The 11991-nt window shown below is 40.4% G+C and overlaps 2 protein-coding genes across 7 annotated transcripts; one reads left to right on the forward strand and one right to left on the reverse strand.

Moving 5' to 3' along the window:
* Nucleotides 1-2418: 2418 nt before the first annotated feature.
* On the forward strand, nucleotides 2419-4813 carry LOC104448464 (VQ motif-containing protein 4). The gene is made up of 2 exons (XM_039315041.1): nucleotides 2419-3961; nucleotides 4075-4813. Exon 1 carries the CDS (start codon nucleotides 2562-2564, stop codon nucleotides 3303-3305), a length of 744 nt encoding a protein of 247 aa, XP_039170975.1. The 5' UTR covers nucleotides 2419-2561; the 3' UTR covers nucleotides 3306-3961; nucleotides 4075-4813.
* Nucleotides 4814-5112: 299 nt separating this feature from the next.
* LOC104448463 (probable bifunctional methylthioribulose-1-phosphate dehydratase/enolase-phosphatase E1) lies at nucleotides 5113-11626 on the reverse strand. Of its 6 annotated transcripts, none has more exons than XM_010062287.3 (10): nucleotides 11505-11626; nucleotides 11150-11387; nucleotides 10520-10656; nucleotides 9726-9815; nucleotides 9342-9497; nucleotides 7643-7792; nucleotides 7459-7560; nucleotides 6645-6754; nucleotides 6432-6550; nucleotides 5113-5295 (listed from the first exon to the last, which is right to left on the reverse strand). In XM_010062287.3, exons 2-10 carry the CDS (start codon nucleotides 11376-11378, stop codon nucleotides 5204-5206), a joined length of 1185 nt encoding a protein of 394 aa, XP_010060589.2. In that variant the 5' UTR covers nucleotides 11379-11387; nucleotides 11505-11626; the 3' UTR covers nucleotides 5113-5203. The 6 variants fall into 6 exon arrangements, with proteins under 6 accessions (XP_010060589.2, XP_039170971.1, XP_010060587.2 ...); XM_039315037.1 differs by having other exon boundaries at nucleotides 9726-9818; XM_010062285.3 differs by having other exon boundaries at nucleotides 9726-9905.
* Nucleotides 11627-11991: the final 365 nt, after the last annotated feature.

Genomic DNA, 11991 nt, shown 5'->3' on the forward strand with positions numbered 1-11991 from the left:
GTAGGGTCTTGCGTACAATATGAGCCACTTGGGCTGCAAACTATTTGCACTTCCCAACCAGGCATTGATGAATTGCATTATAAGTACTCAAAGATTCCTAAAGTTTTTGTTGTCACGTAATCACAAGATGACTTGTCATAAGTATAATTTTGTAATATGAAGGATGTGTTTATTTTACTGAAAACTTCGTAATAAAGGAAAATATTTTTTATGATAATCTTTCTTAAAGAAAATAGTTAGTTTTCATTTTTTTGGTGATTTAGGGAAAGTGATTTCCTTTTTGCCAAAAGAAAAAGTTGTTTTGCCCAAGTCTAAGCTTGTTGTTTTCAGTTCACTTATATGTAAATTAATTAATCTTTTGTCAACTAAACACTGAAAAGTCGAAAAATAATTTTTCAGGAACATTTTTCCTTCAATCAAACAGACCTAAAATAGTTGTCAAAAAAAAAAAAAAAAAACAGACCTAAAATAGGATTTCAATGTAGATTTGGGATGCCATATAGAGGTTGATCGAAAAACCCTCGGTGCTACTTCATTGGCCAAAGAGACCGCTGCCTACTTGTTGGTGTAAAAAAGAAAAATGCCACTATATATATATAAGCTAATCTTTCAGTCAATTTTGGGAGTACCTCATAACGTTTAAAGTCGCCATGATTCTTTTCTGTTAATTTAAGCTAATTTAAGTTAATTTTGTTAATTATTTTGGGAGAATGAAGTTAATACACCGTAAAATAATAAGACTATATATAATCAACAACCCTAATTAACTATAATCCACGGGCATAGTTCTGGTGTTTGCTTTGTTCCATAGTTATTTGGAATTTACTAGGCCTGGAAATCTTCTATGTAACTCTTGAGTATTATTCTGAGAAAGGCATGTAATTTTTCTTTTGATTAAAAAAAAAAAAACCTCTAACAATTAGATCTAGCAGTAATTTGATCAACTAGTGGCTTGCAATCTGTCGGTTGACCTCAGTCATGAGAGGAATACCTGAATACCTAACATGTAGATGACCTCTCTGAAACCCACACAAATCCGGTATGCCAGAAACTAGAATGTCAGATGTGTAGAATCACTTCAGGACCAAACATTTTCCCTAAAGAACCTTAAAGCTTGAAGACGCGTCACCCTTAAAAGACAACATCTTATCACCAGCAAAAGACACGTGGTTGAGTTGAATCTTGGCACAACAAGGATGACACCTGATTTTCCCGGCCTGATTGGTTGCATTCAACCTCCTGGATCAACACCTCCATTGCAATTACAAGAGGACAGGGAGAGAGGATCATCCCCCCTCCAGGATCCATTTACTTCTACGGGAAGGTTAGGAGTTGTGACGCAAAGCTCGACCCAATTTGACAAAACAAAGCAGAAACCCTAGTAGATTTTAGAATTTCCAAGAGGAAACCCCAATTTAAGGAGTCAAAAACCCTACCATAAGTCAGTCTCTGTCAAGTATCTCAGAGATATGTCAATCCTTCGATGATGCTTGACTAATTTAAAGATTACCAAAATATTATCTACTCGAATATTTCTACCTTCTACACAAGTGCAAACCGATTCACGTTAATGAAAAGAAGGCAACACTTTTACTTAGCTCATTGGCCAAGATTTTTGCAATCCACTTATTATAAAGAACTACAGTGACAAATTTTTACTTTAATTTTGTTGAATTCGAAATGAAACTTTGTTTTCAATGTAAAATCTTTTCATAGAAGTTGCCCATAACAATGGGCGATGCTGTCAAATGATTGAGGATCTGGACACGCGCGTCAAGGGAGACAGAATCAACGGTGCAGTTCCGATCAAACGTTGCCATCATATTACACCTCCAATCCCATCGTACCTTACAAAGAGTCCATTAAGACCTTGGGCGATCAAGTCAATGGCTCCCAATCAAACCCAACATGTAGAATAATTTCTTTTTTTTTTTTTTTAATGATTGCTTTTGCCACTGAATGATAAAAGAAAATATCGTCTTTATTCAAATGGCCAGAGCCAGAGGGGGAAGAGAAAAAGGCCTTTTCTATAATGGAGGCACATATGCTTTTGAGCCTAAATTCCTAACACAGCCAATGGCTCTTTCATCTTTTCAATCCCCCCCAAAAACACCAACCTTCATTATCACACTTCCCCATCAAATCCCTACCCCACACCCACAAGAAATTCAAGGAGAGAGAGAGTGTGCAAAAATTATCTAACATGAGAGATAAATTAAGACCCGTGAATTAAATTGATTTACCAAATGATGTGATATTATAAACTTTTTTCAAGCGTTCAATGGGAATCTGTTGTTATATTATTTAAGTAATGAATTTATTTTAATATCTCTCTCATAATTTAAAAGAAAAGTCTTGCCATGGAAAGTGGCAGGACAAAACAAAATAATGCAAATAAGCAACCCCCTCTCTCTTGTCACCACATCATCATTCAACAAAAGCAAAACAAAGCCCTTGTTTTTCACTCATCCCACCTCTTCTTCTCCACCCAAACTCAAGTTCTCTCTATTTCTCTTCCACTCCAGTCCCTTCTCTCTTTCTCTGTCTCTCTACCCCCGTCAATGGAGGCTGCCATTAAACAACAGGAGAGAGAAAGCCCACACCCGCCCATGAGCTCCTCCTCGAGCTGCATCATCAATGGCCACAGGAACAGCGCCAGCAGTGATCATCACCCAATGAGCAGCAATGGAGGCGCAGCGGAGATTCCCACGACGCCCCACCCGCTCACCCCGAAAACCATCACCAGATCTGAGACCAACCCTTACCCAACCACCTTCGTCCAGGCCGACACCACCAACTTCAAGCAGGTGGTCCAAATGCTCACCGGCTCATCCGAGACCGTGAACAAGCAAGCCTCGAAGCCGCCGAGCGGGAGCACCTCTCCTCAAGATCCACCATCACTCCCGCCTAACAATTCCAAGAGTGCGATTCCTCCCAAGAAACAAGGGTTCAAGCTCTATGAGAGGAGGAACAGCCTCAAGAACAGCCTCATGATCAACACGCTGGTCCCGGGCTTCGGTCCCAATTCTGGGTTCTCACCGAGGAAACAAGAGATCTTGTCGCCGAGCATGCTTGACTTCCCCCGGCTGGCGCTCAGCCCCGTCACTCCACTCAATGAAGACCCTTTCTACAGGTCCTCACCTTCTCTAGGGAGTTCTTCTGAGGAGGACAGGGCCATAGCTGAGAAGGGCTTCTACTTGCATCCGTCGCCGATCAACACGCCGAGGGACGCCGAGCCGCAGCTCTTGCCGCTGTTCCCGGTGACCTCGCCCCGCGTCTCCGGCGTCTCCGGCGCCTCCTCGTGAATAGGGAGGGAGGGAGGGAGGGAGAGAGCGAGGGGTCTCTTTGTGTATTATATGTCCTAACATGATTTTCAGTCGCATGTGGTTGAGTTGGAGGAGGTCATGCTTCAATTGTAGGTACAATTTGATGATTACTCTTCTATAAGCTATTCAGGAAGAAAAAAAAAGAGGATCTTTCTTTATTGAGAGTTAATATCTTTTGCTTCAACTTCATTAACCCTGACTCCAAGCAAGTCAAGTCTCCCAGCAAAAATGGCAAAAAAAGGAAGTCTCCCTTTCACTATTCATAAGCACCCAATTTCTGTTATCTGATGTCCCACTACTTCATCTATTTGCTTAATTTGCACACTGAGTTTAGTTTTGTCTGTTAGATCCACTTCTTTCAGAATAGCACAATTAGCACCAACAAACAATTCATCATCCAGCCATCTCTCTCTCTCTCTCTCTCTCTCTGTGAGGTAAGAAAGTTTCTCTCGCAAAGTCTCTTTTTCACAATAAACAGGGAAGTCAGTGGAGTCTTTGACAGAGAGAATGCGACTGGTGCTTGATTGCCACCAAGCATATGTCAAGTTGACGTTAAAAATGTTTGGAAGAATGTGAGTTGTCAGGCGGAGGCAGTACTTTGATGAACCCAAAAAAAGCATCGCTGGGTGTGACCGGTGAGATCTACAGGACTCCCCTATTTACACTCTCTCTCTCTCTCTCTGATCAGCAGATTCCAAGTAAAAAGCAGGGAAAAGAAAAGAAATTGGGCGTGCTCTCTCTTTTTCAGCTTTTACTGCGTGTCAGAGAGAAAGTCAACCGGATAAAGAGGTTTTTGTCTGGAGACATGTTTGAAAATTCAATTCAAACATGATGAGTCATGATAAGGTGATAATGTCATATCTCAAGCCGTGAGTCTGTGAGTGAATGAGTGAGTATATATGCATCGGATTCGGTGGTCCAGAGGCTGATCGATGATGGGTCGGGTCAGCTTCCCAGTTCGGTACAATGAAGGCTTTGCCGGGAAGGTTCCCGGACAGGACTTGGCCCACTTTCCAAGCGTAAACACATGGGACATTTCATGGAGCAATCGAGGGCCACTGTACAGAAGGGAAAAGTCCGTTGCAAATTCAGCAACGGACAGACCCAATCAATGCGATGAAGGCGTCCACACTCTTCACGGGACGGCAAGCCTTGCATAGACGGGATGCTAGGATCTTGTTACGGGGAATAGATCAGAAGGTAAATGGATTGTTTTTGGCAAGCGCCGAGGGCTCTCCTCGCTGCCCCATTCTCTGGGATACGAGTCAATTGTCCATGGGAGACATCGCTTCTGTTTTCCCGGTAATCCGACGACAACATGTGTTTATGTGATCTTCCATGTCTTATACTGCTTAAATGAATTCTGGGATATGTATATAAATGGATGGAGTTTGAAACTGATGTGGTTTTCTTTCCAAGAGACGTGGATAATGCATGTAGGAAACAGTTCTTGAAGTTAACCACGTTTAATCAGTCTCTTTCAGATCTACTTTGATCAGTTTCTTTTCGTATTTCCATAGAGCTAATATGCTTCTTTTGCTACCCGCGCATACATCGGATCTGACCCTGTTTACTTCATGTTGCGTATTTTTGGAGGTTATGAGCATCTTCTCAAGGGAACTGTCCATGTTGGAAATCACTACATATAATTAGAACAAATCTTCCACGGCACCGACTGGGCGCACGCGCGTCTATACATTTATATATCTTCCTCCGTTGAAAAACGGCCTCTTTATACCTACTGATAAACAAAATGACACCAGCAAAAAAAAAAAATATATATATATATAATAATTAACCATTTATTTTGATATTAGCACAGACAATCGCCAGTAATTCATGTAACATGTGATATAGTTACAACTCCTCATGTGCCATCAGATTTCCAAAAATGAACTTACTGTCTTGAAACCATGATTTTCCGGAAGAGGTCCATTTCCTGGTCGGATTAAGATCAGCACCTTCAAACCTATACATTTATAGTCGATGAAGCACCAATTGAGAAAGAACATGCCAACAGCAACAGGAAAGATTTCATCATAGCAACCCAGAACAAATGCAAAGATGTCAAAGCAAAGTGCGAGAGCATTTTTGGGCAGATAATTAAGTGAATGCCTAAAGGAAACCAGGCACGCACAGCTAATCATGCACCAGAATGTCGTGCAAATGTGAAAGTTTTGCCAGGTTATGCTCCAAATCTCCAGAAACGGGTTGATAATTTTCAGAAGTGCAACTTTGTATTCCTCAGTTTTCAAGATTATGAGATATCTGACAGTGAAAACCAATTGAAGCCTCAAAAGGACTAGGTAACATGTATTTTTTAAGTGATTGAAGACAAGAATAAATGCAGATAGTAAGATCTTTTTCAAACCTAGAAGTTCAAACTAGATCTTCCACAAAAGAAGAATGTAATGAGCAAAAGTCACTTTGAAGTGAGATGTTCTTTCTCGTTTCCTCCTAAAGGTAATTGTCAAAATATTATCGCACATTACTTGACAATGGATTCGAAATGCTCTTTATATTCATGTCGTCTCCTTCCATTTATCAGCTTAAACTTTTCGATTGGACTTTCTAACATGGTATCAAAGCCAATGCTATCCCTTTCACGAAAGTGCATAGTGATAACGGGTCCAAAATGCACTTTATATCATTGGGTCTCCCTCCACCTATTAGCCCAAGCTTTTGGGTTGGATTTTCTAATGATAACTTCTTTAGGTGAGTTCAACTGGGAGTCATACTTGGTTTCAAAAGACCAATCATACAACCCAGTTGATTGCTCATTTCTGTTCTAGTGATTGAAAAGCAGAACATGAAAGATTAACTTAATATCCTTGACTATGTTCACCTTTCGGACATCTTAGAAACTCTTATGCAATGTTTAAGAATCAAGACCATATTCTTCTCATTCAAATCTCAAAGTTTCACCAATTTTACATGCCCATTTTCATTCCTCTCATTTTCCTCCTTTTTCCAAAAGAAAGCCTTAATAAAAAGATCAAGGATTGATTTGCAAACCCTAAAGAGAAAAGATGACAATCGGAGGCAAATGCAAAATGGTGCTGTCAGCCAGTGCAGGAAAGGGTGATACTAAATGCAGCTAATTACCTGCATCCTTGGCAGCAACAGCTTCTTGATAGACATCTGTAAGAAATAATACATCCGAAGGCTTATCAACTCCCAATGACTCTGAGATCTCAATGTAACTTCGTGTTTCCTTCTTATTCCTGCACACAGAGAGAAAGAGACAGAGAGAGTCCGATTTATCTATGGTATACTTGAAAGCTGTTAAAGAGAGTAATAATCAAGCTACAAGATTACCCAACATAGGTGTCAAAAAATCCACACAAGTACTTTCTTAAATCACCATAATTGGTTTTGCCAAATATAAGCCTTTGTGCCAACCTGCTACCACTGGAATATATATAAACCTGTTGCACAAGAAATAACATACCCATTGAAGCTCACAAGCTGACAACTGTTTGTGTGTGTGGGTGGTGCATGTGTGGGTGTGGGCATCAGAGAGAGAGAGAGAGAGAGAGAGAGAGAGAGAAGCTTGATAATTTTTTTAAATTATATTAAAACTGCTAATTAATTGGTGTGACATTGCTGAAGCCATCACAGATTCCATAAAGTACTGCCAACTTGCTTCCATTTTATGTATGCACCATGTTCTACCCAAGACCTCACTGGGTATAGACAGGTTATAATATTTATAACAGAATTTCTCCTTTGACACCTTCACCTCATGGTAAAACATATGAATTAGAAAATAAGTTCATATGTAACTGCTTGCAGAGGAAACTATATGGTAGAGTCCTCCAAGAAAGTAATGTCACGGGAACATAAAGCAAAAGCCCATCCTAACATTAATGACAACATTGATACGATCTATGGATCTGAAATAACTTTATCTATTTCACTTAAGAATCATAGCCACACTAAAAATTAACATGTTCAGTTTTCTTGGTTCATTATCTTTCCAAATAACCTCCTGTAAACTAAGTGTGTCCATGAAAGTAAGACAAATAAACACATGAGCATTATCTGCAGAATACTGCTGATTTTCTTTCTTGGAAGGGCTTTGCAAGAAAGAGACAGAAACAGAGATTTGACTCGTTAACCTAAAAGAAACCTTTATGCCCAAACTGTGCCAATTCGTGAGAGCCTTTGGTACATCCTCGAAAACCACTCCCTCCAATTCATTGTTCTCAAAGCCTGTCTGCCAAATATGACCCTGCATGGAAAAGTGTTAGCTATTTAGGGCCAGTTAGGCTTGCCTCCACTTTAGCACACGTCTAGAAGTTTGTCATGCCTACTTGCAATTGCTTTAAAGCAGTGATCTTGCGATCAGCTTTGATCATAGCTTCCACATTAGCAACTAAAGCTGCTATGACCTGTTCCTTCCCTGCCTCATCACCTGGGATAGGCACAGCACCTTGAACACCTTGTTTTAAGTCATCTTCGACCTACAAGGTAAACAGAAGAATCTGGGAATAAAGAGAGAGCTATCGAGGCTCCGATGGACTATTCAACAGCAGAACAGAGTTCCTCTCTTGGTTTGAAATACTTTGCTTGATAATAATTAATTGGTTAATCCAGAGGAAGGCCAATGGCAAAAGATCATTTCACGAGGATGAGTAATCTTCTCCTTGCAATCTCATGTTACACTTTCTGCACTTCTGCCACGGGCTTGTAAAACCCTACAATTTAACCAGCTAAATAATATGGTAATTGTTTGAGTTCCAATTAAGTCTGATTTTACATGAAGCAAAAGCATCTGTTGAAACAGACATGCTTGCCAAATTTCTGTTAGAGTGGTTAATTGACATTTGTATAGTAACATAGTCAACTCTTATGTATTCAAAACTTTAAATGGCCTTTTTTGTTTTCTTTTCTATGATGCGCAGGGATACCCTCCGTGAAAGTAGCATAATTTACTCATTGTAGGTATAGTCACCCGCTGTGAAAGTAGCATAATTTACTCATTGTAGGTATAGTCATTCATTATCTAAGATGAAAAGAGCACAGGTTCATGATCTCCAGGGCATCTAAACACAGATGCCTCTGACCATTTAGAAAAAGCAAACTTCCATATTATTGTACACTGTACCTATTAAGATGTAAAGTGTATATCACACCAGTCTCTTTAACTGTTTCAGACTTGTATAACAAAAGTTGCACAATCAACTTTAACACGAGTCAAGGCCAGAGGCCTGAGTTCGATTCTCACACCTTCCTTTCACCCATTCAGGATTTGTCCTTCTTTGCATGCTCAGGTTTCAATATTTTATGAACCCACATGTATTGACTTTGAATGCTTCAACCAATTGTTATTTTACTGATCTTCACATGAGGGGGTGTTAAACTATAAAATATGTACCAAGCCATTCTATAACAGTTTAATATTTTAGAACAAACAGTTGCACGCTCAAGTTTATAAACAGTTCCTTCATGCCCACTTTTTGGCACACAGAGTTTTTCCTTTCCTTTCTTTTCTCTCAGCTCTTTACTTTCAGTTGATGAATGTTTATTCTCCTCTGCGCAATAATGTGAAAGGATCAAGGTTCTTCCACACGCACAAAGGTCAAAGTTAGATAGCCAGAGGCAAATTGCATAACCCATTCTAATGGGGGATAGAAGCAAGATATAAACAAGGTTTACAGAAGCACATATAATCCAAGTGAAGAATATCCTAAAAGATTGTCGCAGAAACTGGGAGAAAAGCCCAATTTGCCAAAGCAACTCAAACAAAATTCAATATCTGAACAATTCATGCCAATTTATATTGCTTCAGTGCTTTTATCAGCCATTCTCTAAAGTTGTCCTCCATCATCCAGACCATTGAGAATGGTACGAGAAACTATTCACTGCTGAATGATCCACTGGATTCATCATTTCAAATTCGAGAAATAATTCCCCAGAGCGGCAGAAAAGGTAAAGCTCCTACTGAAAGTCGAAACTATTTTGCAGACAAGTAATGTAAGCAAACCAAAAATTGTGAAATGAGCATCTTACCTGGGAACGAAGTAACTTAATGTCATCACGAGTCTCTGGAGTTTCAAATGTCGCAGACAAATGTCTCCCAACATTATCCCGAGCATATGGGAAGAGAACATCAGTGACAAAGGATATCGGCGTGGTGGTCCCCTCAATGTCTAGAACAACGCAGCGCTGCAAGCAAAGAGAGCCGTTAAATTTATTTATACTATTTTCTCAATCAAAGGATATTTGCAGAAATTAAAAACTCTATGCCAATCCCTCCTTGTAATAGGTGTACACGGATATATTGCAAGTGATGCAATTTTACAGATCAGAAAAAGCAATGACTATTATCTTCACTGAAAGAATGTACAACTTGATGCAAAATCCAACAAATTAACAAAGGGAAGAAAGCAATACTGGCAATGGTTCAGTGCGGTTATCTGAATTAAGAGCCCCAGCCTTCACATATGTCCTTATGTTTGCATAACTTGCAGCTCCTTTGCCAGTCTGCTGCAGACCATGGTTTGGAATCAAATTATTCAGGCCCAGATGATGAAGCTCAAGAGCATCATTAAAAAGGAAATGGTACCCCTCGGCCTGAAAGATACAAGCTATGGAAATGAAGTAAGAAAAAGTTCTACTAGCTTTACAGGCAAGTTAATGGATGAGAGAACTCAACAAATGGAGGAATATAGAAAAACTTCTCCCATGCTCACCAATTAATTAATATTTTTCATTCATTTCATGTGTGACACTACTGCAAAGATATGTACAAACAAACAACACAAAAGAGAGGGAGCAGAACTGATTTAGCAGGCATGATAGCAAAAGCAGACAAGTATTCTATTCCTGCAGAGAGTACAATGATTTATAGCACGGGAACATTAGAATTGATCGTTGGATCCCAGCTAAATGCTAAGTTCATTACAGATGAAAACTAGAAATTGATAAATTGAGGAAGTTCTTCGCTCTTGTTAATGCTTAGAGGTGGATTAACATTTCAAGAGGAAACTAAGATCTTTCAAATGCCAGTGAACACTGTGAGATAATAGTTAAATGCTGATTTAACAAACGTGCCGAAGCATTCCTAGTTTCTCATAAGTGAGGATAATGACCTTGAGATGCGAAAGAACAAATTCTCAGCTCCAAATTATAACAAGAATGGCAGAAATGTCCATGTCTTGGTCTCGGAAATTACGCATGATTACTACCTTTGTGCAAAAAGAAAGGCAACTCATACACCTGGGAGGTTTACTAGAGTACAGCTTAGGAGACGGCAAAGGCAGGATCGATCCATTAGCAGACAATCCATACATGTAATCTGGCATTACTCTGTCCTTCCGAGCACCTAAGGAAATACAGATAAGTAAACCTGACTGTAAAGCAAGAATGCATAAACCCGCATCACATTCATTGCAATCGTACAAACATAATCAAAACAAGCATAGAGACCAAGTTAAGCTTCAATAGTTACAGCGAGCACTGCAACCATCGACAACAAATATGTATCTGAACCAAAGCTCTCGATTTCGATTCACCATACATCCTTCGTTGGTATTCCTTCTTCATACGTCTAGGATTGGAACCATTCCTTCACTTAGAAGCATTCTGTTCACTTGCTCCAACCTTCCATCGACATCAATCCTCCAACCTCCTAACCTTTCTTGGTCACATTGCGTACACTAAATGAAATTCGCACTACAAAAGACTACGCTCTCCACTTCAACGACAATCACTAGTCGCCAAACTCCATCAGCTGCGAAAGCGAAACAACTAGAAGCGGGTACGGAGCGAAATACTAGGGCGAAGTAATCGGAACGAGCAGATGAGGGGAAAATCACCAGGACGACGTCCCGCGGCGATGAGGCGGTTCGACCTCGGAACCGAGTCGCGGCGAACCTCAACGGCGATGCCTCCGCCGGCGCTCGACGCCCATCCGAGGGTGCAGAACCGGCGGCAGAGCTTCGACGCCTGGATCCTAGCCTTCGCCAGTGCTTTCCTCTCCAGGTAGCCACGAGACGCTCGTCCGGCCAATGCTCCGTTCAGCGCCACCACCGGCAAACTCGCCATTGCCGGTCTCTAGAGAGAGAGAGAGAGAGAGAGAGAGAGAGAGGAGGAGAGTGAGTGTTAGGATGAATCTGAGGATGCTTCGATCGTTCAGCAGTGAATTTGGCGAGAGTTGCAGTACGCCATTACCGTATGCTTGTGTTGGGAGTGAAGCTCGGAGGTCGAAATCCTAGGGAGGAGGAACGGTCGTGGCGAGGAAGATGAAGCCGAGCCAACGTACCCGGTTTGGTTGGGCTAGGTGGACCGGTTCATTTATCGACTCAGCAATCAGGGATTTCTGCGAGGGGGAAAACCCAAAAATATATAATAAGTGCACTCAATTTCTAAAAGAATAATTTGAAATAGTCATATTAATCTCGAAAAATAATCTAAAATAGTCCTAGCCTCATCAACTCATCAGCCACCAAAAAATTCCGATAGATCAAAGAATTTTCGTCAAAACATAATTTAAATTTAAATTAAATTATTTTTGTCTGAAAATTAGATTAAAATTAAAAAAAAAAAAACCTAAAAAAAAAAAAAAAAAAGAGGTGAGAGAGGTTACTCCCACTTCTAGCCGCCACCCCATTACTAGTGGGGCAACAGCGTTGGCTGAAGAGATCACCAACACCTGGAC

Source organism: Eucalyptus grandis, chromosome 6 (genome assembly GCF_016545825.1).
Source record: "Eucalyptus grandis isolate ANBG69807.140 chromosome 6, ASM1654582v1, whole genome shotgun sequence".
In the NCBI taxonomy this organism is placed as follows: Eukaryota; Viridiplantae; Streptophyta; class Magnoliopsida; order Myrtales; family Myrtaceae; genus Eucalyptus; species Eucalyptus grandis.